The sequence below is a fragment of the Cricetulus griseus genome, chromosome 2 (assembly GCF_003668045.3).
Source record: "Cricetulus griseus strain 17A/GY chromosome 2, alternate assembly CriGri-PICRH-1.0, whole genome shotgun sequence".
In the NCBI taxonomy this organism is placed as follows: domain Eukaryota; kingdom Metazoa; phylum Chordata; class Mammalia; order Rodentia; family Cricetidae; genus Cricetulus; species Cricetulus griseus.
Window position 1 is genome coordinate 12110389 of NC_048595.1, and position 25868 is coordinate 12136256.

The 25868-nt window shown below is 48.8% G+C and overlaps 1 protein-coding gene across 1 annotated transcript; it reads left to right on the forward strand.

Annotated features, from left to right (window-relative positions):
• Positions 1-619: 619 nt before the first annotated feature.
• Szrd1 (SUZ RNA binding domain containing 1) lies at positions 620-25815 on the forward strand. The gene is made up of 4 exons (XM_027399906.2): positions 620-739; positions 18563-18612; positions 20201-20452; positions 23706-25815. The coding sequence occupies exons 1-4, from the start codon at positions 689-691 to the stop codon at positions 23806-23808; spliced, it is 456 nt and encodes a 151-aa protein (XP_027255707.1). The 5' UTR covers positions 620-688; the 3' UTR covers positions 23809-25815.
• The last annotated feature ends 53 nt before the right edge of the window (positions 25816-25868 follow it).

The following is a 25868-nucleotide window of genomic DNA, read 5'->3' on the forward strand; positions in this document are numbered from 1 at the left end:
TGCTAGGATTAATTAAAGACATGTACCACCACCGCCCGGCTAACACCATGTTTTGTGTATAAGTGTTTTCAGAAGGTTGTAGAACAAAACACACAACCACGTTTTATACCCTGTAACTTAGAAAAACGTAGGCTCAAATAAGAAGAAAAAGAAAACCTTTTTTTTGTTGTTTTTTTGTTTTGTTTTTAGAGACAGGATTCCTCTGTGGCTTTGGAGCCTGTCCTGGCACTCTCTCTGGAGACCAGGCTGGCCTCGAACTCACAGAGATCGGCCTGCCTCTGCCTCCCGAGTGCTGGGATTAAAGGCGTGCGCCACCAACGCCCGGCGAAAAAGAAAAACTTAGGCTCACTTTTTTCCTTTGAGATTCAAATTTTGGAGGAAAAAAAAGCTTTTTCAATGATTGCCTCATCTTAGAGAAGATGGTTCCAAAGGACACAGTTCTCGAACTCTTCCCGTAAACGAGGGAAAAGCCGTGACCTCAACAAAGATGGGCGTCCTCGCCCTTCGCTGCCCTCTTCCATGATGGCGGACCAGGTTCGCTCATGGCTTGGCGGGGAGCCCCTTCCGGGCTGGGAGAGGGGGCGTGGTCCATTGAGGAAAGCCCTGCGTGCCTCCGCCCGCGACCGAGGCGCGCTTCAAGGCGCAGGCGCGGGGAGGGGTTGGGGGAGGAGGGAAAGCGGCGAGTAAGATGGAAGATGAGGAGGTCGCTGAGAGCTGGGAGGAGGCGGCAGACAGCGGGGTAAGGAGGAGCTGCCGCCCCGTGGCAGGGCCGGGCGGACCTGGCGTGAGGGAAGCCTCCGGGGAGCGGGTCTGGGGATAGTTTTCCCCTAGGAAGGGTCCCACACACCGGGCCGGAGGTAGAAGAGAGGCTCCCGGTCCCGGAGCGCCGTGAAGGCCTCTTAAAGGGGCCGCGTTCCATTTCTCCCTCCGCCTTTGCCGGGTGTCTGTCTGCCCCGCGGTGTGCGCGTCGTTCAGGCCGCCCCACCCTCTACCCCGGGCCACTCTCTCTAGTCCTCGCGCCCCAGGGACCATTTTAAAGTTCCTGTGCTCTGTCTGATGAAGGAGGGGCTCGGGCGGCGTGCCTGGCTCGGGAGGAAGAGCCGGAGGAGGCCCCCAGATAGCGGGGAGCAAGCAACCATGTGTCCTCTGGGACCCACTGGGCGCTGAGCCGAAATCCCCCGCCGCTGTGCGCCTTCCGCCTCGGTGGGCGAGCCTGGTTTTTTCTTCTTTATTTTCCTTTTTCTTTCTTCCAGTTTTACTCCTTGAGCCTGAGGCAGTTGGGTTTCCTGGGGATCTCAGCAGAGCTCCCCTAAACTCAGCAAGCATCCGCTCTTTCCCGAGACCCACCCAATGATCTGCGCATTGGGGGAGGATCTCGGAGTATGTTGGTCCCGGGGGAGGGAAGGGAAGAAGGGTGTGATTTGTAAGATAGCCCCCAAGCCTGCGAGGAGAAGGGGGGATTACCGATCGGAATGATTTGGGAGTATTTGATTGCCTCCAAAAGTTACAGGAACAACAACAAAATGATCTCAAGTAGAGACTCTTCTGCTAGGTTCTTGATTAATATAGTAATTTTAGAAAGTTGGGTTCGACGGCAATCCTCCATGTGTCTTTGGTGACCATGTGTCCGTGCCTGTGCGGTGTTGGGTTCAAAAGCTGATGTGTGAGGAGTCACTTAGGCCAGGGGAGAAGAGAAGCCGGGTCTGTCCGCCCCTGGCGCTTCGGATCAGTGCAGCAGTGGGTGTATCTTCACAGGAATGTTGAAACTTGGCTTCGACGTTTTTTTCCGCTGGTTCAGCATTTCTCGAAAGATTGGAGATGTTTTCCCATTTAACATAATCGAGCATTTGAAGGTGTGCTTGGTTAAGAGCTTAGTTAGTAGTTTTTAAGATACCTTCCAGCTTAAATCAAGGTGTTTGTTTCGTTTTCTTGTTTTGTTTTGAGGCAAGGTCTCTGTGTAGCGCTGGCTGTCCTGGAACTCACTATGTAGACCAGGTTATCCTTGAACTCACAGAGATCTGCCTGCTTCTGTCTCCCGAGTGCTGGGGTTAAAGGTGTGTGCCACCGCACCCAGCAAGTTAAAGATTTGTATAGAGAGCAACAGGTGTCATTTGGGTATTTATTCATTCCACAAATATTTTCGAGTGTGTGCTATGTGTTAGGAAGTGTGCACAATAGTGACTTCTGCCAGAAAATGCACTATTTCCGGTAGAAGCATTTATTGTCTATCACTAGGAGTGTGTGAATCACCCGGACAGCCTCAGGTTATCCCTGCATTAAAAAAAAAAAAAAAGGAAAAGAAAAACCTTATTTATTTCCAAGCACACTAATTTATTTATTTGTTTGTTTATTTGAGACAGGGTTTCAGAACCCTGGTTTTTACAGGTTTTATGTAGCCTTGGCTATCCTGAAACTTGCTCAGTAGACTATACTAGCCTGGAATTCAGAGATCCACCTGCTTTGGCCTCCCAAGTGCTGGGATTAAATGCAGGTGGCAAGGTTATATGTATCTTTATTTAATTCAGTTTTGAAACATGCTGCTTATAAGTTGCTCTGCTTTTATAGACAGGATATTGAGGTTTGGGGATTTGACTCCAAGACTGATTTCAAAATGGATTTCCTTTGCTACCATTTTGCCACCTTCTTACCTTGAAAAGACTTGATTTGGGCATTACCTATCTCATTTGCTTGTCGTCCCTCCCCTCCCCCGTGTTGATTGTATTCCCCAGGCTACATATATACCAAGCATAGACTCTGAGTTGTTTCCTGACCTCTGGGCTGCTGCTGCTTTTTTGTTGTTGTTGTTTGTTTTTGTTTTTCCTTTTTTGAGACAGGGTCTCATTATGTAGTTTCGGCTGTCCTGGAAGTTGCTATGCAGACCAGGCTGGTCTGGAACTCACAGATTTTCCTGCCTCTGCCTCTGGAGTGCTGGGATTAAAAGCTCATGCCACCTCCCCCCCATCCCCCACCCCCGTCTTCTTTTTAAGATTTATTTTTATTTAAGAAAGTGAGAGTGTACTGTACTCTCGAATGTGTAGGTGCATGAGGATGGCAGATGTCATGGGATTCCCTGGCCATTGTGAGCCACTTGATGGGAGTGCTAGCAATGGAGCTCCATTCTTCTGCAAGAGCCGTAGGCACTTAACTCCTGAAGCATCTCTCCAGCCCAACCACTGGCTTTCATTTCTAATGTTTGCTTTGCTTTTGAGACACAGTATCTTAAAGTTTCAGAGGGCTAGTCTATGGCTATCAAGGCAGGGGCCATGATGGCAGGCAGGCATAGTGCTGAAGCTAATAGCTTAACATCCAGATCCTTAGGCAGCAGGCAGAGAACAAGACACTGGCTGGAAGGCCACACCTCCTAATCCTTCCCAACACTTCCACAGCCTGGGAACCAAGCATTCAAACACAGGAGTCTGTGGGGCCTCTCTCATTCAGCCCACCACATAAGGGTTCACTGTGTAGCTCTGGCTGGCCATCCTTAAACTCTTAGAGATCCACCTGCTTCTGCCGCCCAAGTGCCTGGCCTTGGGTACTTATTTGAAGATTTGTTTGTTTGCCAATGTCAGCCTTTCTTGCTGTAGTCAGGCTGGCTCCAAATGCAAAGGAGTGAGTGCTCCTGACTCAGCCTTCCGAGTGTGGGCTGGGCCACCACACCTGACCTCTAAATCTGTCATGGATTTGATTCCTTAAATGCTCAGCACCTTTGAAGGAGAAGGGTGGGGAGGAGTGAAGCTTGTCACACCACTGTGTCCAATTGCTTTTCAAATGCCAGCAGTTGCTGGTGTAACAATTAGCTATAGGTTGCCTGGTCTCCCTACTGGTAATGAGTTTTGAATGTGCCCAACATCCAAAAGAGAAAAAGCTCAAAACAATTAGACCAAAATTTGGATGGAAGCAGAGAGAAGATTAGGAAATGGGAGTTGGCTGGTTGTAAAATTGAGTGTGCAGACTCCATGGACCCAGAGACACCATTATCCATGGGATTGCTGCCCTCCAACATGGCAAAGTTGTATCATGCTAGAATTTCTTTCCCGTGTCAAGATCTGAAGTCATTTTTTCCTTTCTTGAATGTCTTCGTAATACCCAGTATAGAGTGTGGTTGTTCCGAATTGAAGATATTTTGTAAGCTGGCTGCTGCTCATCTGTGGATGCTTTCCTCCTTTGGATGTTTCAGAGAGGTTACAGCTACAATCTAAAAATTAGATTGTGGGTGTAACTTATCTTTCACCAAAGAAAACTTTTTTTTTTTTTTTTGAAACAGCTTTGGAGCCTGTCCTGGAACTTGCTCTGCAGACCAGGCTGTTTTCGAACTCAAAGAGATCCACCTGAGTCTGCATCCTAGGTTTTGGGATTAAAAGTGTGCATCACCACTGCCCGGCCAAGAAATGCTTCTTTTAAAGCGTGCTTGGTGGGAGAGGTGAAATACAGAACTGAGTCACTGTTGATTCAGACCTTATTGGTAGGGAGTGCCCTGAGGATTATTCCTAGGGCCTTTCCCACGCTAAGCACAGGCATACCTTGACCCATACTTCAAATTTTGAATTGTGCCATCTATCTTCAGCAAATCTCAAATGGCAGTGAGAGTGGTTTGTAATTGGAAGACATCTTCCTGCCCCAGAAACTAGATCCGAGATTGTTTGAGACAGGGTTTCTCTGTGTAGCCCTGGCTGTCCTCAGACTCTGTAGATTAGGGTGACCTTGAACTCCCAGGTCCACCTGTCTGCTAGGATTAAAGGCTTGCATCATCATGTCCAGCCTCATTTCTGATGATTTGAGACTAGTTTATATACACTAATTGTTTAGACAAAAGAAATTCATAAAACACGCCCTAGCTAATTTTGCTGATGATGAGCCACCTCTCCTATAAAAAGGTGGGTGATAGGTGAAGTTAGATTGGTGGTTATAAAGCATTGCCCACCTCTCATTTCCCTAGATCCCTGGAGTTTCCTTTGATTTTTTTTTTTTCATTCTCAGATTAAGCAGCTAATAGGAAGAAACTATTTTTTTTCACATTTATTTATTGTGGGGGAAGATGGGGGGGAACTCGTATGTGGAAGTCAGAAAACAACTTGCAAGAGTTGGTTCACCTTCTACCGTGTGGGTTCCTGGGGTTGAACTTGGGGCATCAAGCACCTTTACTCCCCTGTACACTTTTTTTAAAAGTGGGATCTCATGGAGCTTTTAGACAAGGTCCTCCTGCCTCTGGGATTGTAGACCTGTGCCTCCACATCAAGCTCTCCCAGACCCCTGGCTGTACCAGGATTGAACACCAGGGCCTCACATGTGTCAGCAAGGGCTCTACTGCTGCGTTCATGTCCATGTCCCAAAAAATGTCTTGTGCAAGTTAAAGGATAACTAGGTAACTGGTCTTCCGGATTGAGAATTCAGATGTATGTTTACTTTACACCAGAGTAAGCCAGTCATCTGGATGTTGCCCCATCGGTGACGCTTGGTGGTGTGAAAGCCTATAAACATATTCAGTGTGTGTCAGGCACTGGGCCTCGTCCAGTGAAAGAGAGAAACAGCAGTGCTTTGTAGAAGTGCAAATGAGGTGCTGTGACTGGTACCAGAGAAGGTCATGTGTAGGAGCTATGCTTCCATGGGCTTTGAAAGACCAAGAGCTGAGAGAGTATGGTGCATACCTGTAATCCCAAGTCTCAGGAAGCTGGCCTCCTGAGTTTGAGGCCAGCCTGAGTAACACAGGGAGACTGTCTCAGGAAAAAGGAGGAACAATAAAAGATTTGAAGAAGGGTTGAGCTGAACGGAGCCGTCTGGTCACTGGGCAGGTGGTAGTGTCGACAGTGTATGCATGGATGAGGCAGTGTAGGGAGCTGGGACACTGCAAGTATTTCCTTCTGGCTGGAGGCATAAGGTTGGCAGGGCTCAGTGGAAAAAGATGGAGCCAGAGAGTTTTGCAGGGGTGCTTTGAACTTGCTGCTGGGAGCTGGAAGCCGGAAGCTGGAAGCTGCAATTTTGTCCATAACGCAGTGGAAAGTTTTAAATAGCTGCTTTCCTACCCACTCCCCTTTCCTGTAGCAGAGGCAAGATGCCATTGGATTTTTGTTTAAGAGATTGAATCTTTACCTTTTCTTTGGAGTAGTGGCCATATTCTTCAAGATGTGGTTGTTGTCACTTTTGAATGTGTGCAGTTGACTGTGTTGTGGACACAAAACAACATATGAGTTAGGTTGGGGCTCTGTAGTGCCCATTTCCTTCTGTCCATCTTTATGGTAACAAGGGCACTCAGGTCTACCAAGCCTGAAGGCTTTTAAGCAACTGTTCGTCTTCAGGAAGTCTGAGTCCCAGAACCTACAGTGTTCTCAGAAGGGGTTTTGTGCAGAGCTTATGGCCAATCTAGACATGGTGGCTGTGAGGCAGCTGTCCCTGAGCTTGGGAAAGAGATCTGCTTTTGCAACCTCAGAGAAGCTCTGGACAATGAGCCTTTCAGAAGTGGCTCCCGGCCCTGTTCACTGGGTTTGCAGGAGGGGCCTGTTCTCAGCCTGCTTTGGATACACGAGCAGCTCGAGGGAGCTGCCGTGGTTGCAGTGAACTGTGGGCCTTGCCTTTTCTTCTGCAGGAGAGAATCGTGTCTCTCTAAAGCTGTGGTGAAATCCTGCAAAAGAAAGTTGCTGTCGTGGAGATGTAGTGACCCAGACGTGTTCTTAACAGTCCCCTCATCTAGAGGACATTGGCCACCCTTAAAGAGCATCAGCCCCTGGCTGGCCTCCACCAAGCACAGTGTTTTCTGTTTGTTTTCCATACAGGGTTTTCTCTGTAGCCCTAGCTGTCCTGGAACTAGCTCTTGTAGACCAGGTTAGTCTCAGACTCACAGAGATCCGCCTGCCTCTGCCTCCCAGGTGCTAGGATTAAAGGCGAGTGCCACCACCGCCTGTCTACACAGTGTTTTCTTAATGCTTCCCTCACTGACATAACAATAACATAGATAGATAATTTCTCCTATGAAGATACTGACGTGTTGGTTTCCTAAGAGGAGGTTGCATTTAAATACTTTACCTGCCTGTGGCCAAAGTACAGAATTGTTTTTTGTTTTGTTTGTTTTTCAGTACAGGGTTTCTCTATATAGCCCTGGCTGTCCTGGAATTTGCTCTATATACCAGGTTGACCTCACACTCATAGAGATCTGCCTGCCTTCACCTCCTGAGTGCTGGGATAAAATGTGTGCATCACTACTGCCTGGCCAAAGTCCATAATTTTTTTAAAAATTAATTTATTATCTATTTTTGTGGTACTGGAGCCTGTGTATTGTAGGCATAAGTGCCGCTGAGCTTACAGCTGCAGCCCTCTGCTGTTGTTTGTAGGTAGTGCTATGGTGGCTGAGGCTATGGCTGGCATGTCATTAGAAGCACTGTTAGTAACTCCAGAGATTTCAGTACATGAATAGTTTTAACTCTGTTGGCCTCTGACACTCAACTTCCTAACATCTTGTTTTTGCAGAATGTTGTTCCAAACATTAAGATTAAAAAAGCAAACATGCAGGAATTAGGAACAAATCCCATCAGTGGTCTGTATGTATATTATCTTGTCCCTGGTGTTGAGACATCTGCTCTGTACACAGGAAGTAAGTCACTCTGTTCCTAAAAGAATAGGAAATGTGGACAGTAGAGACCTTGATGCTTGGATGAGTTGTATAGGAGTCTGGAGTGGTCAGGGTTGGCATTCTTTTTGTTTGTTTTTTTAAGACAGGGTTTCTCTGTGTAGCTCTGGCTGTCCTGGAACTCACTCTATAGACCAGGCTGGCCCCAAACTCATATATTTGCCTGCCTCTGCCTCCTGAGTGCTGGGCATGCGCCATCACTGCCTGGCTTTTGTGGGGGGGGCGGAGGGGGGGTCAGCCTGCTTTCTTATAGAACCCAGGACTACCAACCCAGAGATGGCACCATCTACAATGGTTGGGCCCTCACTCATCAGCCACTAATTAAGAAAATGCCTTATTGCTGGGTATTATGGAGGCATTTTCTCAACTGAGGCTCCCTTTCTCTGATGACTCTAGTTGTGACATAAAATCAGCCAGTACACAAAGCTTTAGTGATCCTCCCTCCAGATGTCAGTTCTTTTTCTGTTGCTGTCTGCACTGCTTTCTGGTGAACAGACGCTACCACCCAGACCCTACAGACCCTTGCAGGAAGGGCTTGTGAGACAGTGAGGTGACCTCTCACTACACCTTTAGAGTGGAAGTTGATCTACCCGTTCCCCTGCTCAAAGAAAGGAAATCATGAGGTTAATTTCAGCCCCTATTGGTCTTGTTCCAGTTGTTTACATTTGCTTGGCACCAGGTAATTAACTAATAAAATGCTTTAGCACGCTTTGTTGTTGGTTCCTTTGAAGTTCTTCAGGGCTCTCACCTGGGCTTGACCTGTTTCTGTAACAGGGGTGAGCTAAGACATTACTGCCTCAGGAGTTGAGTTGGGCACTAAAGAAGCTGTTTTAACACCCAAAACAGTGACTGCCAGTGAGGTGCTGGCTGGTGGAAATCTTACATGAAACATTCCTTTCTTTATTCTATCTCACTGTGTAGCCCAGGTGGACCTTGAACTTGTGACGCCCTGCCCCAGCCTCCCTTCATCTGGTTTGAAGTAACTGTTTTAGCTCTTGGCCGGGTGAAAAAGAGAATGCAAATATTTTCTGCTCAGGTTTTTGGGCTTGAGTGCCTTCACTTGGGTCCTGGTTGCTCTCCTCTCCTGGAGTCCCCTCTTTGTGTGTCTTATGGCCCATTGCGTTCTCTTGTGCCTTCTATGTGCCACTGATGGATTCAAACTAGGCTTTGATAAGAGCACCCTTGGGTGTTCAAGTAAAATTGGAGGTGGCAATGTCATAGTAACTTGATTAGTTCTTCAAAGCCAGCCCACTTGGGAGTTTCTTTGGGAGAAGTGGCAAGGTGTCTTCCTTAGGAAGGATAGGTTGTCTCACTTTATTTCTTCCCTGTGTGGCCACAGAAATCACTTTCCCTGGGGGCTTCACGCCAGGTCTAGCTTCCTGCCTTTCTCTCAGCTTCATTCTCATTTGTAAAACTGAATTGATAGATTTGTCCTGGGGGCTAGAGAGTGAAGGCTGAGGTGAGTGAGACCTTTGCTTCACACTCTGGCCCCAGCAGCACAGCCTGAGGGCTCACAGGTCTTAAGACTGCCTGAGGGGTCTCTTCCGTTTCTGAGGACTAATGTACTGTTCTTCTGTACGAGTAATATTACTCAGTGCTATGGGAAAACCAGACTGGTAAAACAATTAAAAACCTCACTAAGTGGAGTGCTATAGACTTTGCCCTGTTTTATTTGCCCTGCATGGATTTCCTCCCACACTAAGACTGAAGTGTCCAAAGCCAAACATTCCATTGTGTCAGGGCTGCAATTTGCAGTTTCTGAGGCCCTCTTGGCTGGGGTCCTTTTAAATTGCTGGGTCTGGTTTCTGCTGAAGAGCTATTTCCTTTTCTAGCCTGCCTGGCTGACCATAAAGCCACCCTGCCCTTCTTTGGAAACATGGGCTTGTTCGAACCCAGCCTGCCTGGGTGCTAGAAGCTAGTTGGTTCTATCCCCAATTGTGTGTCCTTGGTCAAGTCATCACTTGAGGATTCACCAGACTGGTTAAACCCCTTGGTTGTGGCAGGGATTAGAGATGGTGACCAGAGAAGGTGCCACGTAGAGAATGCTGGTCCTGTTGTCCCACCACGGAATACACCACACACACAAACACACACAGAGTAGAGGGTATGGAACAGAGTCTCACTCATGCCTAGCCTGTGTTCTGCCTCTGAGCTGCACCCCCAGCCAACTGTAGCTCCATTTTGAATGTGTGTAATCACCTCCTTGGACACTGCCAAACCCAGCTGAGATCCTTGCTCCAATCTATACTGGAATTGTGGTTGTGACATAACCTCTCAGATTTGGTTCTTTTCCATCTGTAAAATTGGGACAGATCTCAAATTGCACCATTAGGACTGTTAACAGATTGGTATGTCAAGCATTGTTTTAGGCTCTTGGGCCAAGTGTGGTGCATGAAACTTGTGCTCTCAAAGCTCTGGTGGGTAAGATGGCCTATGTTTTATATGTGCACTTAACAGAAGAAGGCAAGGGATTTAGGGGCATAGAAAGTATTAATGACTGGGCAGAATGCATTTTATAAACCTGGGTTTGAGAGGCCGAAGGTAACAGAATTGGTGTGATGGCTCTACACCTGTAACTTCAGTTTTGGGAAGCCAAGGCAGGCATACTACAAATTCCAAGACAGCCAAGGCTATGTAGAAAGACCCTGTCTCAAAATATCAAAACCAAAAAAATACCAGAACAAGAGTAAAAGATGAGACTTCAGTGCAGGAGTAGCTGTGTAAACCTACTAAGGCATTCCAGGAAGGAACAATGAGTGCTTGTGCCTTGCAATTGTTTTTGCCTGCTGAACAGTTGAGGCCAGTGTGGTGGCTAAATGGGGAGGGAAAGTGGCCCATGAGGTTGGAGACACTGGGAGCCAGATTTAGTAGAAACATTAGATGCTGTTACCTTACAGTAAGAAACCGTGGTCAGAGCTGGGCGGTGGTGGCGCACACCTTTAATCCCAGCACTCAGGAGGCAGAGGCAGGGGGATCTCTGTGAGTTGGAGATCAGCCTGGTCTACAAGAGCTAGTTCCAGGACAGCCTCCAAAGCCACAGAGAAACCCTGTCTCGGAAAACCAAAAAAAGAGAGAGAGAGAGAGAGAGAGAGAGAGAGAGAGAGAGAGAGAGAGAGAGAGAGAGACGACATAGTGGCATAGGTCTTTAATTCCAGCACTTGTCAGGCAGAGGCAGGTGGATCTCTGAGTTTGAGGCCAGCCTGCTCTACATAGTGAGTTCCAGGACAGCCAGAGCTACATAGTGAGACCAATCTCTAAACAATGAATGAATGAATCAATCAATCAATCAATCAATCAATCAATCCAGCTTCATGATGAATGTAGAAGAGGTGTCTGAACTGTGGTTCCTCTAGCCTCCAAACGCCAGGAGAGTGGCAAGGAGCTCCAGGGGCAGAGACGGGATCTGGGGAGTGGTTATGGGCCAAGAAACAACTTAAGGAAGAAGCTGTGGGCAGTTGCTGCTGCTGGAAGGCTGAAGGATTGAAGAGGATTCAGGATCTATGAGTCAGGCAGCTATGGGCCCCTTGGCAACTTGGATAGGCTTGGCTCAGTGGAAGTGAAGCCTGATTGAAGCCAGGTGGTGAGTGTGGTTCAGGCAGGGTCTGCAAACAGCACTGGGTACTAGGTAAGTGCTACTTGCTTCCAGGCTGATAATGTCCCCTCCCCAGTGGGGCTGGTTGTGGGCTTGTGCTCCTTGTATTGGGACCCTGTTTTATTCTGATGTCAGGCTGTAAGACTGTGTTCAGAGGAAGGTGCCGCGTGAGCCATGAGTGCTTTCTTCCTCCTCCTCCTTCCTTCGTGTTTTGAGACAGAGTCCATTGTATGCCTCTAGCTGTGCCCTGAAACTTGCTAAGTAGCCCAGGCTGTCCTTGAACTCACAGGAATCCACCTGCCTCTGCCTCCTGAGTGCTGGGATTACAGGTGTGTGTTGTCCTGGCATGTTCCTCCCTCCCTCCCTCCTTTCCTATTTTGAGGCCGGCTCATCATATAGTCCTGACTGGCCTAGAACTTTCTATGTAGGCCAGGCTTGCCTAGAACTTAGAGATCTATCTACCACACCCAACCTAATGTTTTAAATTTTACTCCGTACATCAGAAGTGGTATCATCCCATCATGTACTCTCTGTTAAAGATTTTTAAATATGAAGCTAGAGAGATGGCTCAGTGGTTAAGAGCACTTGTTGCGGTTGCATAGGACCTGGGTTCAATTCCCAGCATCTATTGATGGCTCACAACAGCCTGTAACTCCAGTTCCAGAGGATCTGGTGCTCTCTTCTGACCTCCACAGGCAGCAGGCACACAGATGGTACATACATACAGGCAGGTACTCACACACATAAAATACAATAAATAAGCTTAATTTTTTCATGATTAAAAGATTATAACTGCACTGTTTTACACTCTGAACTGAGTGGGAACTCTGGTACTTGTGCACTTGGTACTTACAGCTTGAGTGGTGTGCAGGTGGGGCTAGTGCAGAGAGTGGGCGTGTCCAGGGTTTGCTAACACTGGGCCAGTGCAGACACCCTGAGGGTGAATGCATGATGGGAGGGGGATTTTGATGAACCTTTCCCTGACAGGTGAGACCAACTTGTCCAGAAGCCTTCAGAGGCACTGCCTCGTCTTTTCCTTCTACTCATCTTACATCCTTTCTCCCTTGTTTCTTGGGCCCTTTTCTCTTTGCTTTTATCTGCTTGCCATTCCCTGAGTTACAGGCCAGGATTGCTCTCCATGTGCTCTGGTCTGGCCATAACACTGTTCACACAACACAGGTTCTGTGGTTTGCTCATGTCTCTTACTGTCTGGATTCCCCCAGCAGCACAGCTGGTCTGCTCACCCCAGGTCCCGGGGCAGAGGACACCTGCTTTGCAGTAGGTCTTCCTTAAATGAAGCTCTCCAGCTCTCCGCCGTCTTTAGTGAAGCATGGACATGAAAACTGACAAAGCCTAGGCTTCCTCAGAGAGAGTCAGAGCTGGATCCTGTGCCCTGTGGTGACCCACTTAATTAAAGTGGAATGTTTTCCCTCACTGTGGGAGTAACAAAGGAGGGAGGGATGTTTTGTGGGAAGTGGAATGGAAAATAGGCTTGCCCAAATCGGTACTGAAAGGGCCTCAGCCTCTTAGAGAGCTTCTCTCTCAACCCCCTCAAGTGTGCTTCTGACTTTTTGTTGTGTGCTTTAACTTAGCCCATACATAGTTGAATTTTTAAAGATATATTTATTTTATGTATATGAGTGCTTTTTCTGCATGCATGATTTTTATACCACAAGAGGGTATCAGATTCCACTAGAAATGGTTGTGAGCTGCCATGTGGGTGCTGGAAATTGAACTCAAGACCTGGAAGAGCAGCCAGTGCTCTTAACTGCTGAGCCATCTCTCCAGCCCTGCTTTTATAATTTTTAACGGCATCAAAAGTACATATACCGGTATTTATAATCTGGACTATCTTGGACATTAGTTTAGTTTTTGAATCTGGGGTATCAGAATTTTGGAATCTTCCCCAAGGATGGGGTTGCCAGGAGTAGAATGAGCAGGGACAGCCAGCCCAGCCAATCTGAGCCGACATAAAACTGCAGGACTGCAACACAGGCACAGAAATGGGCTGTGCAGGTGTTTGCAGAACTCTGTGGGATGCACATCTGGACAAGAGACGGCCCTTTAAAGACAACCAGAACCTTCTACCTGATTGTTCTGTTATGGAGCAGACTTGGCTGTTACAGATTGGTTCTCCTTAGGAAGTTGTCAGTCTTTGTTGGAACAGTCTCACCAGTAGCCCATGTTGGCTTCAGTTTCAAAGTAATCCTCCTGCCTCAGGAGCTCAAAAGCTGGAAATACAGCCATGAGCCACCATACTTGTCTTACCTTATGAATTCCTTCGCTTTGTCCCTAAGTGAAATTGAGGACCTCAGGAAGAGCCAGAATCCTGCCCAGGTTTGTGTGAACCTTAAGGCACCTTGGCCAGGACACAACTCTGCTGGCTAACCTGAACCAGGGACATGACTACCAATGTCTTTTGTGGGTCTGGAACTAGCTACATAGATCAGACAGAGGTCTGCCTACCTCTTCTTCAGTGCTAGGATTATAGGTGTGCGAGGTAACACCAGTCAGCCCTGTGGTTTCTTCTTTGCACCTTCCCCCACACATATCCTTGCCCTGGCTCTGGCCAGTTTGGAGAGTTGACTTCTTGTTCGCCAAGCTCAAGATCAGTGTGAGAGAAAAGCCAGAAAAAGACTGGTAGAAATTACCTGCGGAAGGTTATTGACTGTATTACCAATAAAGAGGGGGCATTTCTAATCTAGAGCCAAAGCTTCATTGAAAGCAGCTTGCTGGATTCTAAGGGTTAGGTTGGTTGCAGCAGTCACAAAGAGGTGTTAGCTGCTATGGTGGTGTGGGAAGAGCTCACCATCTCCCTTGACCGGATACTGTGGCGGGGTTGGGGAGCTGGCAACAGCAGCCAAGCCCCAGAAAGGACAAGCCACTGCCTCCTGTCCTTGTATTGTCCCTGGGGAACATTTGGGCTTGTTCTTCTATGAGTGTGGCTGTGTGGCTCTGTCCCTCAGGGCTTCACTACCCCTGGGGGAACTACCCCGATGAAGCATTTTCTGGGCTTTCCCATCTGAGAAAGGGTAGCTGCAGTAGTACTGTCTGTCTGCTGCTCTTCACACTGAGGCCCCAAATAGCCTGATTGCCCTCCTTTGTCCTCTCTCCTTCCTCTCCCCTTCTCACCATACTGAGTTCTGTCATCCACCTTTTAATGTGGTGGGGGTTTTTTTTGGGGGGGGGGAATTTGTGTGTATGTAGTTGTTCTTAGACTTTTTTTTTAAGATTTATTTTATGTATATAAGTATTTTGTCGTCGGGTGGTGGTGGCGCACGCCTTTAATCCCAGCACTCGGGAGGCAGAGGCAGGGGGATCTCTGTGAGTTAGAGACCAGCCTGGTCTACAAGAGCTAGTTCCAGAACAGGCTCAAAAAAAAAAAAAAAAAAAAAAAAAGTATTTTGTCTGCGTGTGTGTCTGCATACCAGGAGAGAGCATTGGATCCCATGGGACTACAGTTATGGATAGTTATGATGGTCATGTGGTTGCCGGGAATCGAATCTATGACTTCTGGAAGAGCAGCCAGTGCTCTTAACCACTGAGCACTCTCCAGTCCCATTTTTTTTTTTAAGATTTATTTATTTATTATTTATACCATGTTCCTTCTGCATGCATTTTGCCTGCAAGCCAGAAGAGGGCTACCATGTGGTTTCTGGAAATTGAACTCAGTATCTCTGGAAGAACTGTTAATGCTCATAACCTCGGAGCTGTCTCTCCAGCTCTAGCCCCATTTTAAAAAAAGATTTAATATTATTTGTGTTCATATATGTGTGTAGAAGTATGTACACATGCATGCAAGTGCCTACCAAGGCCAAAAGAGAGCTTCTGATCCTGGGTTAGAGTTACAGGCAGTTGTGAACCTACTGGTGTGCACACTGGAACTCCAGGCCTCTGCAAAAGCACCAAGCACTCAGCCACCAAGCAAGCAGTCTCTCCAGCCTGCTTTGGATTGTTTGAGATGAAGTATTGCCATGTAGCCCAGACTGGCTTGGAACTTGGGGCCGTTCTTTCTCATCCTCCCAAGTGCTGGAATTACAGTTATGTGCCACCATGCACATATGTGCACATGCACTGCAACATCTTTGTATGTGTGCAGTGTATATGTGGTGACTCACCTGTGCATGCAGATTTGGAGGTCAGAGGCCGACTTTATCAATCACCACAATTCCACCTCATGGGGGCGGGCAGGGGAAGCAAGGTCATTTACTAAATCTGGAGCTCATCATTTCAGCTAGCATATCGGACCAGCAAACATCAAGCCCCTGGGACCTGATCATCTCCAGGGACTGGGGTATAGGCTTGTATCGCTGTGCACAGCTTTTACTTGGGTGCTAGGGATTGGAACTCAGGTCCTCAGTTTACCCATTGAGCCTTCTCTCCAGCTAGTGCTATTAATAATAGCCCCTCTTCTGGCTTCTGCATGCAGCACATATAGATACATGCAGGCAAAACATGTAAAAAACTTTTTTTTTAAAGTAATAAAGTAGGCTATTTGAGGCCCTTCCTTGCTCTTTCCCCTCCTCCAGAATGATCTTTTCCCATCATACTTCTGGCTTCCACCACAGCTCTGCCAGGGGCTCTACAACACACACTGAGGGCAAGGGCATCAGCAGCCAGTGAGACACTGCTTCGCTCACCTGGGGTTGCACACTCCTTTACCTCCCAAGGGACCAGCCTGTCTAGACAGTGTGCCCTTCATCCCAGGGCTCCTCTTTCTACCTTTGCTGTTCTTCAGGCCAAGAGGCCTGGGTTTCATCATTTCACCTGTGTGTCTTTTGAGACTGGACTGCTCTGTGTAGGCGGGATTCCTTCTATATTCGTTCTACCTTATGAAGTCTTTTGCCTTATCTGTAAGTGAAGTTGGGACCCCTAGGAAGAGCCAGAGCTCCATCCTGCCTCAGCCTTCACTCATTGGTATCACAGGCATGGATGGTGTCATTGGCCACGCTAGTGTCCACATGGTATAGCCCAGTGCAGCATGCCACTTACCAGAGCACAGTGTCATCTTCTAGAAGAGGCATGGTACACCCAGACAACCCAGCTGCCCCACGTCTACTCAGAACAGTGTCAGGGCTTTAGTGTTTATTGATAACACCATCAAGGCTCTGGGCATCTTTTTTTTTTTTTTACATTTTTTAAGGTTATTTATTTATTTATTTATTTATTTATTTATTTATTATGTATGCAGTCTTCTGCCTGCATGCCAGCAGGAGGCACCAGCTCCCATTCAAGGTGATTGTGAGCCACCATGTGGTTGCTGGGAATTGAACTCAGGACCTCTGGAAGAACAGTCAGTGCTCTTAACCGCTGAGCCATCTCTCCAGCCCCTGTTTGTTTTTTGTTTGTTTGTTTTTTGTTTTGTTTTTTGGTTTTTTTCGAGACAGGGTTTCTCTGTGTAGCTTTGGAGCCTATCCTGGAACTCACTCTGTAGACCAGGCTGGCCTCAAACTCACAGAGATCCGCCTGCCTCTGCCTCCCGAGTGCTGGAATTAAAGGCGTGCACCAGGCTTTAGATGATGCTGATGGAGCTGGCCAGCTTGAACTGTCTTCTCCCTTGTAGAGCACAGCCATTCTTGGGACATATGCACACTGGGTGCTGAGAAAAACACAGCACCACCACCCCAAGGAATTTTCACTGTGGCTGTGGTTTGGAATGTGGCCTTTGAACTCCTTAACTGGCTACATTCACTCCCCCAGGGGATTCTGGGAGGCCCCTGCCCCACATTGGCTTTCCAGACTCCTGATGTTGTAATCAGACTGCTGACTCCTTTACTCTTCCCAGGAGCTACCCTCTGTGGTCACAGGTCCCTTTCCATGCAACTCTCACCCACCCAGGACCCTTCCACCCTTCCTGACAACCCAGGCTCTGGCAGAGGTCTCAGTGGTTGTGAGTTAGAGCTGGTTGACAGGGCTGGGGTGGCCCTGGTGGCTGGTGTGGATGGTCACCTTGCCTTCCCTAGTGCTGGGATTGTAGATGTGTGCCAAGACACCAGATCTCTTGTGTCTTAGAAACAGGGTCTCGGCCGGGCGTTGGTGGCACATGTCTTTAATCTCAGCACTTGGGAGGCAGAGACAGGCGGACCTCTGTGATTTCGAGGCCAGCCTGGTCTACAGAGTGCCAGGATAGGCTCCAAAGCTACACAGAGAAACCCTGTCTTGAAAAACAAAAAACAAAAAACAAACAAAAAAGAGTCTCCAGCCTGGGCACCATTGACTTTGGGAGCTGTTCCTCAATTTAGGCTGCCCTAAATTGCAGGACTCTTAGCAGTCTCCACCCAGTAGCAGCCTCTACCTCACTCCCACCATAGTCTTGACCTTACCAGGTGCCCCTCAGGCAGAATCACCTGTGGCTGAGCACCCTCTCCAGAGAAACACTGCTGAGTACATAGTCCCTTTCCTTCCAGGAGCTGGTCCTCAGAGAGTGGGACACACACAGAGCCTAGAGGTTTGAGCCTTAGCTATGTGCCTGCCCCACTTCACATGCAACTATCTGGAATCCCTGGTACTAGACAAGAGAACTCCCCCAGGCTGAGGTCCTCATGTGTGGGATGATGGTCTCACCTGTTCATCTTCAGTCTCGTTTTACCTTTTTCTACAATGCTGGCTTTGTGATAATCAGGTTTTGTGAGAAATCTTCCCTCTGGTTCACCCTAAGATTCCCTGGGTCTACTTTGCAGACAGCAGGCTTCTCTCTTACCCCCCTTTCCCTAAGTGCTGACCACAGAAAGCTTGTGTCAGTACAAACTAGATTATGAGCCCATTGACAAGTGTGTCTGGGAAGGGCTGTAAAAGGGAGAGCAACCCCAGGAGCAGGTGCTCAGTGCACGTCTGGAGTCAGAGAAGACTGCAAGGGAGAGAAGGTGTCTGGGTTATGCAGGCTAAATGGGGTGTACAGGGCCTGAGGGTGCTGCAGACAAGTGGGGCAGCTCATTGGGTTCTGGGGACCGACAGTTCAGTCCTGTTGTAGGAACAGTGGAATAGAGATAGGGAGAGGCAGAGCCCAGATGTGGCCCTTCGAGCAGTTGCGTGGGGGACATGACTTGGTTAGATGTGTGTTGAGAAAGTTGGAGTGGTTGGAGTGACTTTGAAGGCCAGAACAGGAGATGGGCTAGACGCTATGCCAAGAACCCAGCCTAATGGTGAGGTCCAGAACTATTGTTGTGGTCATGGGACTAAGGGGAGATGGACCTGCAGAGGGGACCAGGTCCCCAAACCTCAGGTCTAGTTGGAGGACACAGCCATGTCCCTGGCTATAGAGAGGACACTGCCCTTAGCTTGGAAAAATAGAGGCTTAAGGTTTTATTTGAGAGAGATTTTTTTCCACTTTTATATACATTTTTTTCCTCTAGGAAATAGACAGACGGTTGGAAAAAAAACTGAAGATCACACAAAAGGAGAGGTAAGGCTGATGTCTGGCGTGAGGGCTCATGCTCCCTGCTGCTGGAGAGCTGGGCAGGCAGTGTTCTCCAGCTGGCTGGTAGCCTTAGAAGTCAGGCTCCTGGGCAGCGAGCTCTCCCCTCCTACTAGATGAGGACACTGGATTTTGAGGCTTTGGGATGAGGCTAGGTGTTCCACCTGCCCCCAGCCTCTGTGGGCCCTGTGTGAGGTCATGTCATTGAAAGAGGGAAGGTGACAGGTTGCAGGATTTGGGTATAGGTGTGATGGTGCCACAGTCGCTCTGTGGTGTGGAGTGAGTTGTTTCTCCCTTTGGACATTGGTGTCTTTTGTAGTGAAGAGTTTGGACAGATGACTTCTCTGTGACCTTGGTGACTTGAGTTTTGGATATCTTGGAAGGAAAGATTGTAGGAAATTCTTGCAAGACCTTTAAGAATTGCTTTCTCACATCCATGCAGCATGGGAAGTGGGTTTCAGAGTGGGCTTAAGTATTCCAGGGACAAACAATAGAGTAGAACTGGCTACATTCACTCCCCCAGGGGATTCTGGGAGGCCCCTGCCCCACACTGGCTTTCCAGACTCCTGATGTTGTAATCAGACTGCTGACTCCTTTACTCTTCCCAGGAGCTACTCTCTGTGGTCACAGGTCCCTTTCCATGCAACTCTCACCCACCCAGGACCCTTCCACCCTTCCTGACAACCCAGGCTCTGGCAGAGGTCTCAGTGGTTGTGAGTTAGAGCTGGTTGACAGGGCTGGGGTGGCCCTGGTGGCTGGTGTGGATGGTCACCCTGACTTGCTCCCGTTCTCGTCTGTGGCTTCTGTTTCCTCCCGCCTGGTGTTGTTGGCCTCTTTGTTTGGGGAATGTCACCTCTGCTGTGGCCCCCTGGCATGGATGTGCACGTGCACTTACCTTGGAGAATGCTTCTCTTTTGAGCACTGTCAAGCACTGTTTCTAGGATCGGCCTTCGCCCTAGCCCCGCCGCCGCCCAACAGAGCAGAGAGCCCTGGTAAGGGAGATTTCTCTGTTCAAAGGCTTGTGTGGAGGTGACTTGCTTGTCTGGTGCAGCCTGTCTGAGAGGCACAGATCATTGGCCAGAAGGCAGAGCTTGGTAAATCCTGTCTTGCTTGTTGCCAGATAGGGTGGCATGGCAATGCCTGTGTATTATCTTATTTTGAGCACATGCTGTGGGAGACCTGCACAGAGGGGCTCCCAGCTCACCAGCCTTTCATGCTCTGGTCTGTGTAGGGAAGTTGGGATTTTCATCAGTAGTTTAATTTTGGGTGTGGAATGTTTTGGCCTCAAGGGTCAAATGGTGCTTGCTGGACCTGTGGTGCACATGGAGAGGAAGTCCCAGGACACAAGGTGGTGAGCTGGCCCTGCAGTTAGAGTTATGGAGCAGTTCCTGTGCCCTGCAGAGCTGGTGGCAAGGCTGCTGTCCTGCTTGAGTGGGAGTGCAGTTGTCTGCTCATGGGCCAGGTGAATACTTAGTAGGAGGGAGAGGACAGTGAGGAGGAGGAGGAGGATGGGGACTTGGATGGGCCTTCTGGTCATTGTGGGATTTGTGAAGCTATGTTTGCTCTTTGTCAGCAGGAAATCCAAATCTCCTCCCAAAGTGCCCATTGTGATTCAAGACGATAGCCTTCCCACGGGGCCCCCTCCACAGATCCGCATCCTCAAGAGGCCCACCAGCAACGGTGTGGTCAGCAGCCCCAACTCTACCAGCAGGCCAGCTCTTCCTGTCAAGTCCCTAGCCCAGCGGGAGGCAGAGTACGCAGAGGCCCGGAGACGGATCCTGGGCAGTGCCAGCCCCGAGGAGGAGCAGGAGAAACCCATCCTTGACAGGTGAGTGTGGCTGCCAGCAGTGGCAGGGCAGTGGGAGGGACAAGTAGAATGTGCCCCACACCAGTCTTCTCGGTACCTTTATGTGGGTTCTGGGAATCGAACTGGGGTCCTCAGCTTGAGAGGCAAGCGCTGTACTAGCGAAGCTCTTTCCAGCCTAGGGGTGCTGTTGGGTGTTAAGTGTGGTTAGCTGATGGGCCGCCTCCACAGTGTATCGGCACCAGGAGGCAGGCTGCACAGAGCGGAGAGGATGGACTTTGACTCAGGCTCTGTCAGCCATTGGGTGTGTGTTTACCAGTGAGCAAATGGCCATAAGGTACTGAGCTCTGCCCAGGACCCCAGAAAAAAAAAAAAAAAAAAAGCCCAGTACCTGGGTCTCCAGCAGCCCCAAGTGAGTTTTTGCTGAAATTTTGATATTTTCATTTTTTTTTTAATTTTAGATTTGAATTATGTGTGTTACTCTCTGATAACATAGTATTTGTTAAAACTGCTTTTGGAGCCGGGTAGTGGTGGTGCACGTCTTTAATCCCAGTAACAGGGAGGCAGAGGCAGATGGATCTCTGTGAGTTCAAGGCCAGCCTGGTCTATAGAATGAGTTCCAGGATAGCTAAAGCTATACAGAGAAACCCTGTCTTAAAATAAATAAATGCCCAAAATTAAACAAAACAAAACCTGCTTAGGAGGTTGGAGACATGGCTCAGTCCGGAGAGCGCTCCAGCACATGCATGTGTGACCTGAGTTTGGATTCCAGTGCCCACGTCAAAGCTGGGCACAGGCTTCTGAGGTGGCTTAGCTGGGGGTAAGGGCGCTTGCTGCCAAGTCTAACTGCCTGAGTTCAGTCCCTGGAACTGTCAGGGTGGAGAGAGAACCAGCCCCTGCAAGTCGACCTCTGACCTCCGTTCTCAGGCTTTGGGCTGCTCATGTATACTCATGTACATACACACAGTAAGTGTAAGTGTGGTGATATTTTGTTTGTTCTAACAAATACAGCTTGCCTGAAGATCAGAGTGCAAAGCTAGCCACACTAGTTAGCCACAGAGGCCAGGCAGTGGTGGTGCACACCTTTAATCCCGGCACTCATGAGACAGAGGCAGATGGATCTCTGTTAGTTCAGGGCCACCCTGGGCTACATGAAATTGAACCAGTCTAAAAAAGAAAGAGAGCCCGTACAAAGGTGATCCCAGCACTTGTAGTCACATGCCTTTAATACCAGCACTAGGAGGTGAAGACAGGAAGGGATAGGGCTGGGCGAAGAGGACTATAAGGCAGGAGGAGACAGCAGCTCACTGCAGTCTGAGGAGCAGTGCAGTCTAAGTAAGTCTGAGGATGCAATTTGAGACAGGTTGGCCCCTTTGGTCTGAACATTGGTAGGAGTAAGAATTCTCTAGTGGCTGGCTGTTTTGCTTCTCTTAAGTATTAACTCCAATATCTGACTCTGGGTTTTTATTATTAAGACCAGTTAGAGCTCATGCTAGATTTAACATTTTTGTAAAAAGAAAATATGGTTGAAGATTGAGGAACAACCAGATGTTAGCATGCACACATAAACATACAAAAGCCTATTTTTTTTTTTAAAGATTTTATTTATTTATTATGTGTACAACATTCTGCCTCCATGTATATCTGCACACCAGAAGAGGGCACCAGGTCTCATAACGGATGGTTGTGAGCCACCATGTGGTTGCTGGGAATTGAACTCTGGACCTCTGGAAGAGTAGTCAGTGCTCTTAACTTCTGAGCCATCTCTCCAGCCCCCTCAAAAGCCTATTTTTGAGGCAGGGTCTCGTGTAGCTCAAAGGCTAGCATCCAAGTCACTACTACAGATGGGATAACCTTGAATGATGATCCTTCTGTCTCTACCTCCTGACTGCTGGGTGGGATTCCAGGCGTGTACCACCTCACCTGGTTTACATAGAAATGGAATTAAATCTAGGACTTCATACATGCTATGACACATGTCTAGCCCATAACTTTTGTCTTTTGACAGTTTCACCCTGTAGCTTAGGCTAGCTGGCAGTTCTCCTGCCTCTGCCTCTCCAGTGGTAGGATTTCAGCCTGCCATACCACACAGACTGTTGTTCCTTCTTTTCTCCCCAGTGTTGGGGACTGCACTGTTGGCCTCAAGACTGTTAGACAGGCAGCCTGCCTCGGAACTTGGCTCCAGTCCTCCGCCCTGAAGCCATCTTTGACTTGCTATTCTGGGCTTGGACAGTTGAGTTCCTTTTCTGTCCCTTCTTGGTGCTGTTTTGGTTTGCCTTTTGGCTTTTTGAGACCAGGTTCTCACATGCTAGCGTAGAATTCAGTGTAGCCCAGCTAGCCTTGCACTTAGGGTGGTCCTCCTGCCTCCCTGGCACTGTCACAGGCATGTGCCACCATGTCCAGTGCTGCGTTGTTTTGAAGGAACATCCATTCTGTTTTCTCCTCTTAGTCTGCACCTGTCTGGAGTGGGAAAAGTCCATTTCCTTCTGTCTTCTCTAGTACTAGGAGTCAGCAGCTAGCCTCGTGGTTTGGAGGGAAGCAGGAGGCAGACAGGTGGGTGCCAGCTCGCTCCTAAGCGCGTAGCTAGGGGCCCAACACTGGTGGTTCTGTGCAAGAGGTGCTGCCCATGGCTACTCCTCCCTCCATGGGATGGGGTACACACACTCCCTCTGTTTACAAATAAGTAATGCAAATGAGAGGGTGTTGGGGCGGGGGGAGGGGGCAATGCTGTAATTGCTAGAGGTTAACATAGACTGTGGACCACTACCTCCTTCCCACAGGGAGCTGCCACAGTGGAAAATGTCCCTAATCTGCTTGCCAAAGAAGTAGGCTCAGCTCAGTACCTCCAGTTGGCTGGTAAAACCCCAACCTCAGCCATGGGTTGATTTTAAGGTTCAGGGACTTCAGGCTGAGATGTGGCTCAGTTGGTATTAGTGCTGCAGCACAAGCATGAGGACCCGACTCCCCAGCACCCACATAAATAAAAGCCAAGCAAAGCTACAAGTGACTGTAACCCCACCCAGTGTGGGACAGAGGGGTGTGGAGGAGTTAGATGGATCCCTGAAGCTCATTGGCCAGCCAGCGTAGTCAGGTGGTGAATTCCAGATTCAGTAAAACCCTGTCTTGGAAAATAAAGTGGAGAGCAGTAGAGGCCACCTGACGTCTCTGGCAGTACACACACACCTATGCACACGTCCCCACACTCAAACAGGTACAAAAGAATGATTTGGGCATCTTTTATATCCTAAAGGCCTTCCTCTTTCTTATCTTCCTTTAGGCCAACCAGGATCTCCCAACCCGAAGACAGCAGGCAGCCCAGTAATGTGATCAGACAGCCTTTGGGTCCTGATGGGTCACAAGGCTTCAAACAACGCAGATAAATGCAGGCAAGAAAGGATGCCGCTGCCGCCGCCGCCGCCATCGCCTCCTGGATTGTCTGCCATGGGTTGCACTGCCGTGGCAGACATCTGGACTTGAGCAGAGGGAACGACCTGACTTACTTGCACTGTGATCCCCCTTGCTCCGCCCACTGTGACCTTGAACCCCATGCACTGTGACCTCTGCCTCCCCACCTTCCCACTGTGATTGGCATGTTGACAAGGGCTGTCCCAAGTCAATAGAAAGGGAAAGGGTGGGGATTAGGGGAGGATTGGGGGAACCTACCAAGGACTCAGAGTAGAGGGTCAGACAGTGCTACTTGGGGTAAAGCCAGTGCCAGCAATAAGTTTATCATGCTCATTAATTTGGGATTTCAAAACACAAATGAGAACTGCCCTCACCCACCCCAAGTGCATGTCGCCATCACTTAAAAGTAAGTTCCATTGAAAATATCCTTTCCTTTTTTTTCTTCCTATTTTTGTTTGTTTATACAAATATCTGATTTGCAAGAAAAAGTGCATGGAAGGGGTTTTAGCAGTTTAATGAATTTTTAATTGAGAAAGGGTAGTTTGGTAGTCACTTAAAGATGTTTCTAGGAAATTTGCTAGAAACATTAACCAATAGGATTTTGGTGAGCTTAGCTTCTGTATTCCTACTGCTGCCCAGAAAAGGCAGGGCTCTGGAGCCCCCAGTAGTAGATGAGCACTGTGCCTATATTGCCTTCCTCCAGCTAAGTCCCAGCTAAGTTGCCTAGAGACAGCTCAGAGAGCCAGGGGGAGGGTGCCAACCCCACCTCTAGTATTGTGGGAAATGGGGAAAGTGACAGATTTCCCCTTTCCATACCCCTCAGGGTGGCTCCCTACCAGACAGGTTTGCTGCTTCTAGAGGTGGGTAGGGCAGGGAGTGTCGGGGAGGAGACTATACTCGGGGCTCAGAGCAGGCAGAGGTGGCACTTGTCCAGTGTTTGCTGTCAGCACAAGCCCAGAGGAGTCTGGCTCAGGACTCCAGGCCTCTGCTGGTGTGGTCAGAGGTAGACAGACTAGAACATTTAAGGACCTGTGGCGTGCCACATCTGTTGATAGCCCTGGCTCAGAAACTATACCTGGTACGTTTCCTGGGTGAAATGAGTACCATAGGAGTAGAAAAGTTGGAGAAGAGTTGGGAAAAGAAAAACTTCGCATTGCTGAGGCAGCTGGTTGATAGGTTTCTCAGAGGCCTCTGCTGCCCTTTCCCTTCTTATCAGAACGAGGCTGGTATGCAGGCCATTTCTGTCCCTGAGCCTGGAGATTTGCTTTGGCTCTTGGTGGGGAGAGAGAGGCTTGAGGGGGTAGCTGTGTCCCACCAGGTGCTCTCAGGCTTCCTAGTCTTTCCCATGCACTTCGCCTTATCCCTCAGCCAGCCTGATGGCCTCCCCTCTCCTGGCCAGCACACATGTTTGGGAGTGGGTGCTGTGGTGTGAGATTAGGGCAGCTATGGTGGCCAAGGTGGTGAGCTGAGTTTTATAGAATCCCACCACATTTGGTTCCCTGGCTTATGCCCTGTAGCAATGGCCCACAACATCCATAACACAGCCCTAGACCTTCCTGAAACCAGGGGCCTTCTATGAGGGAGCTGGAACAGAGCCTCAGCAAGAGGGTTGGCCACCCCCAGGAGGGGGCAGGAAGGGAGTTGGCTGCTAGCTCCTTGTCTAGGGCCTACCCACAGGGGCTGGTGGTTTCTGGTTGGAGGACAGACTGTGCTTTCTGTGGAGAAGGGTGCAGAAACCCTGCTTGCCCCACCCCCTCTAGTGGGAGCTAAGGACAGCTGGTGTCTGCTTTTTGAGAGCTTGCAGGAGTGGCTCTCCCATCTCACTCTGGCCAAAGAAGGCCCTGCCCACAGTGTACTTTCGCCTGCCCACCAGCAGTCTTGCATTTGGCCTCCTAGACGGAGAGGTGGCTGGCACAACAAGAAAGAAAGAAAGAAAGAAAGAAAGAAAGAAAGAAAGAAAGAAAGAAAGAAAGAAAGAAAGACTGATGTTGGGGAGGTGGGGGGGCATGGGAAACGGTTTGGATTGTGTGTGTGT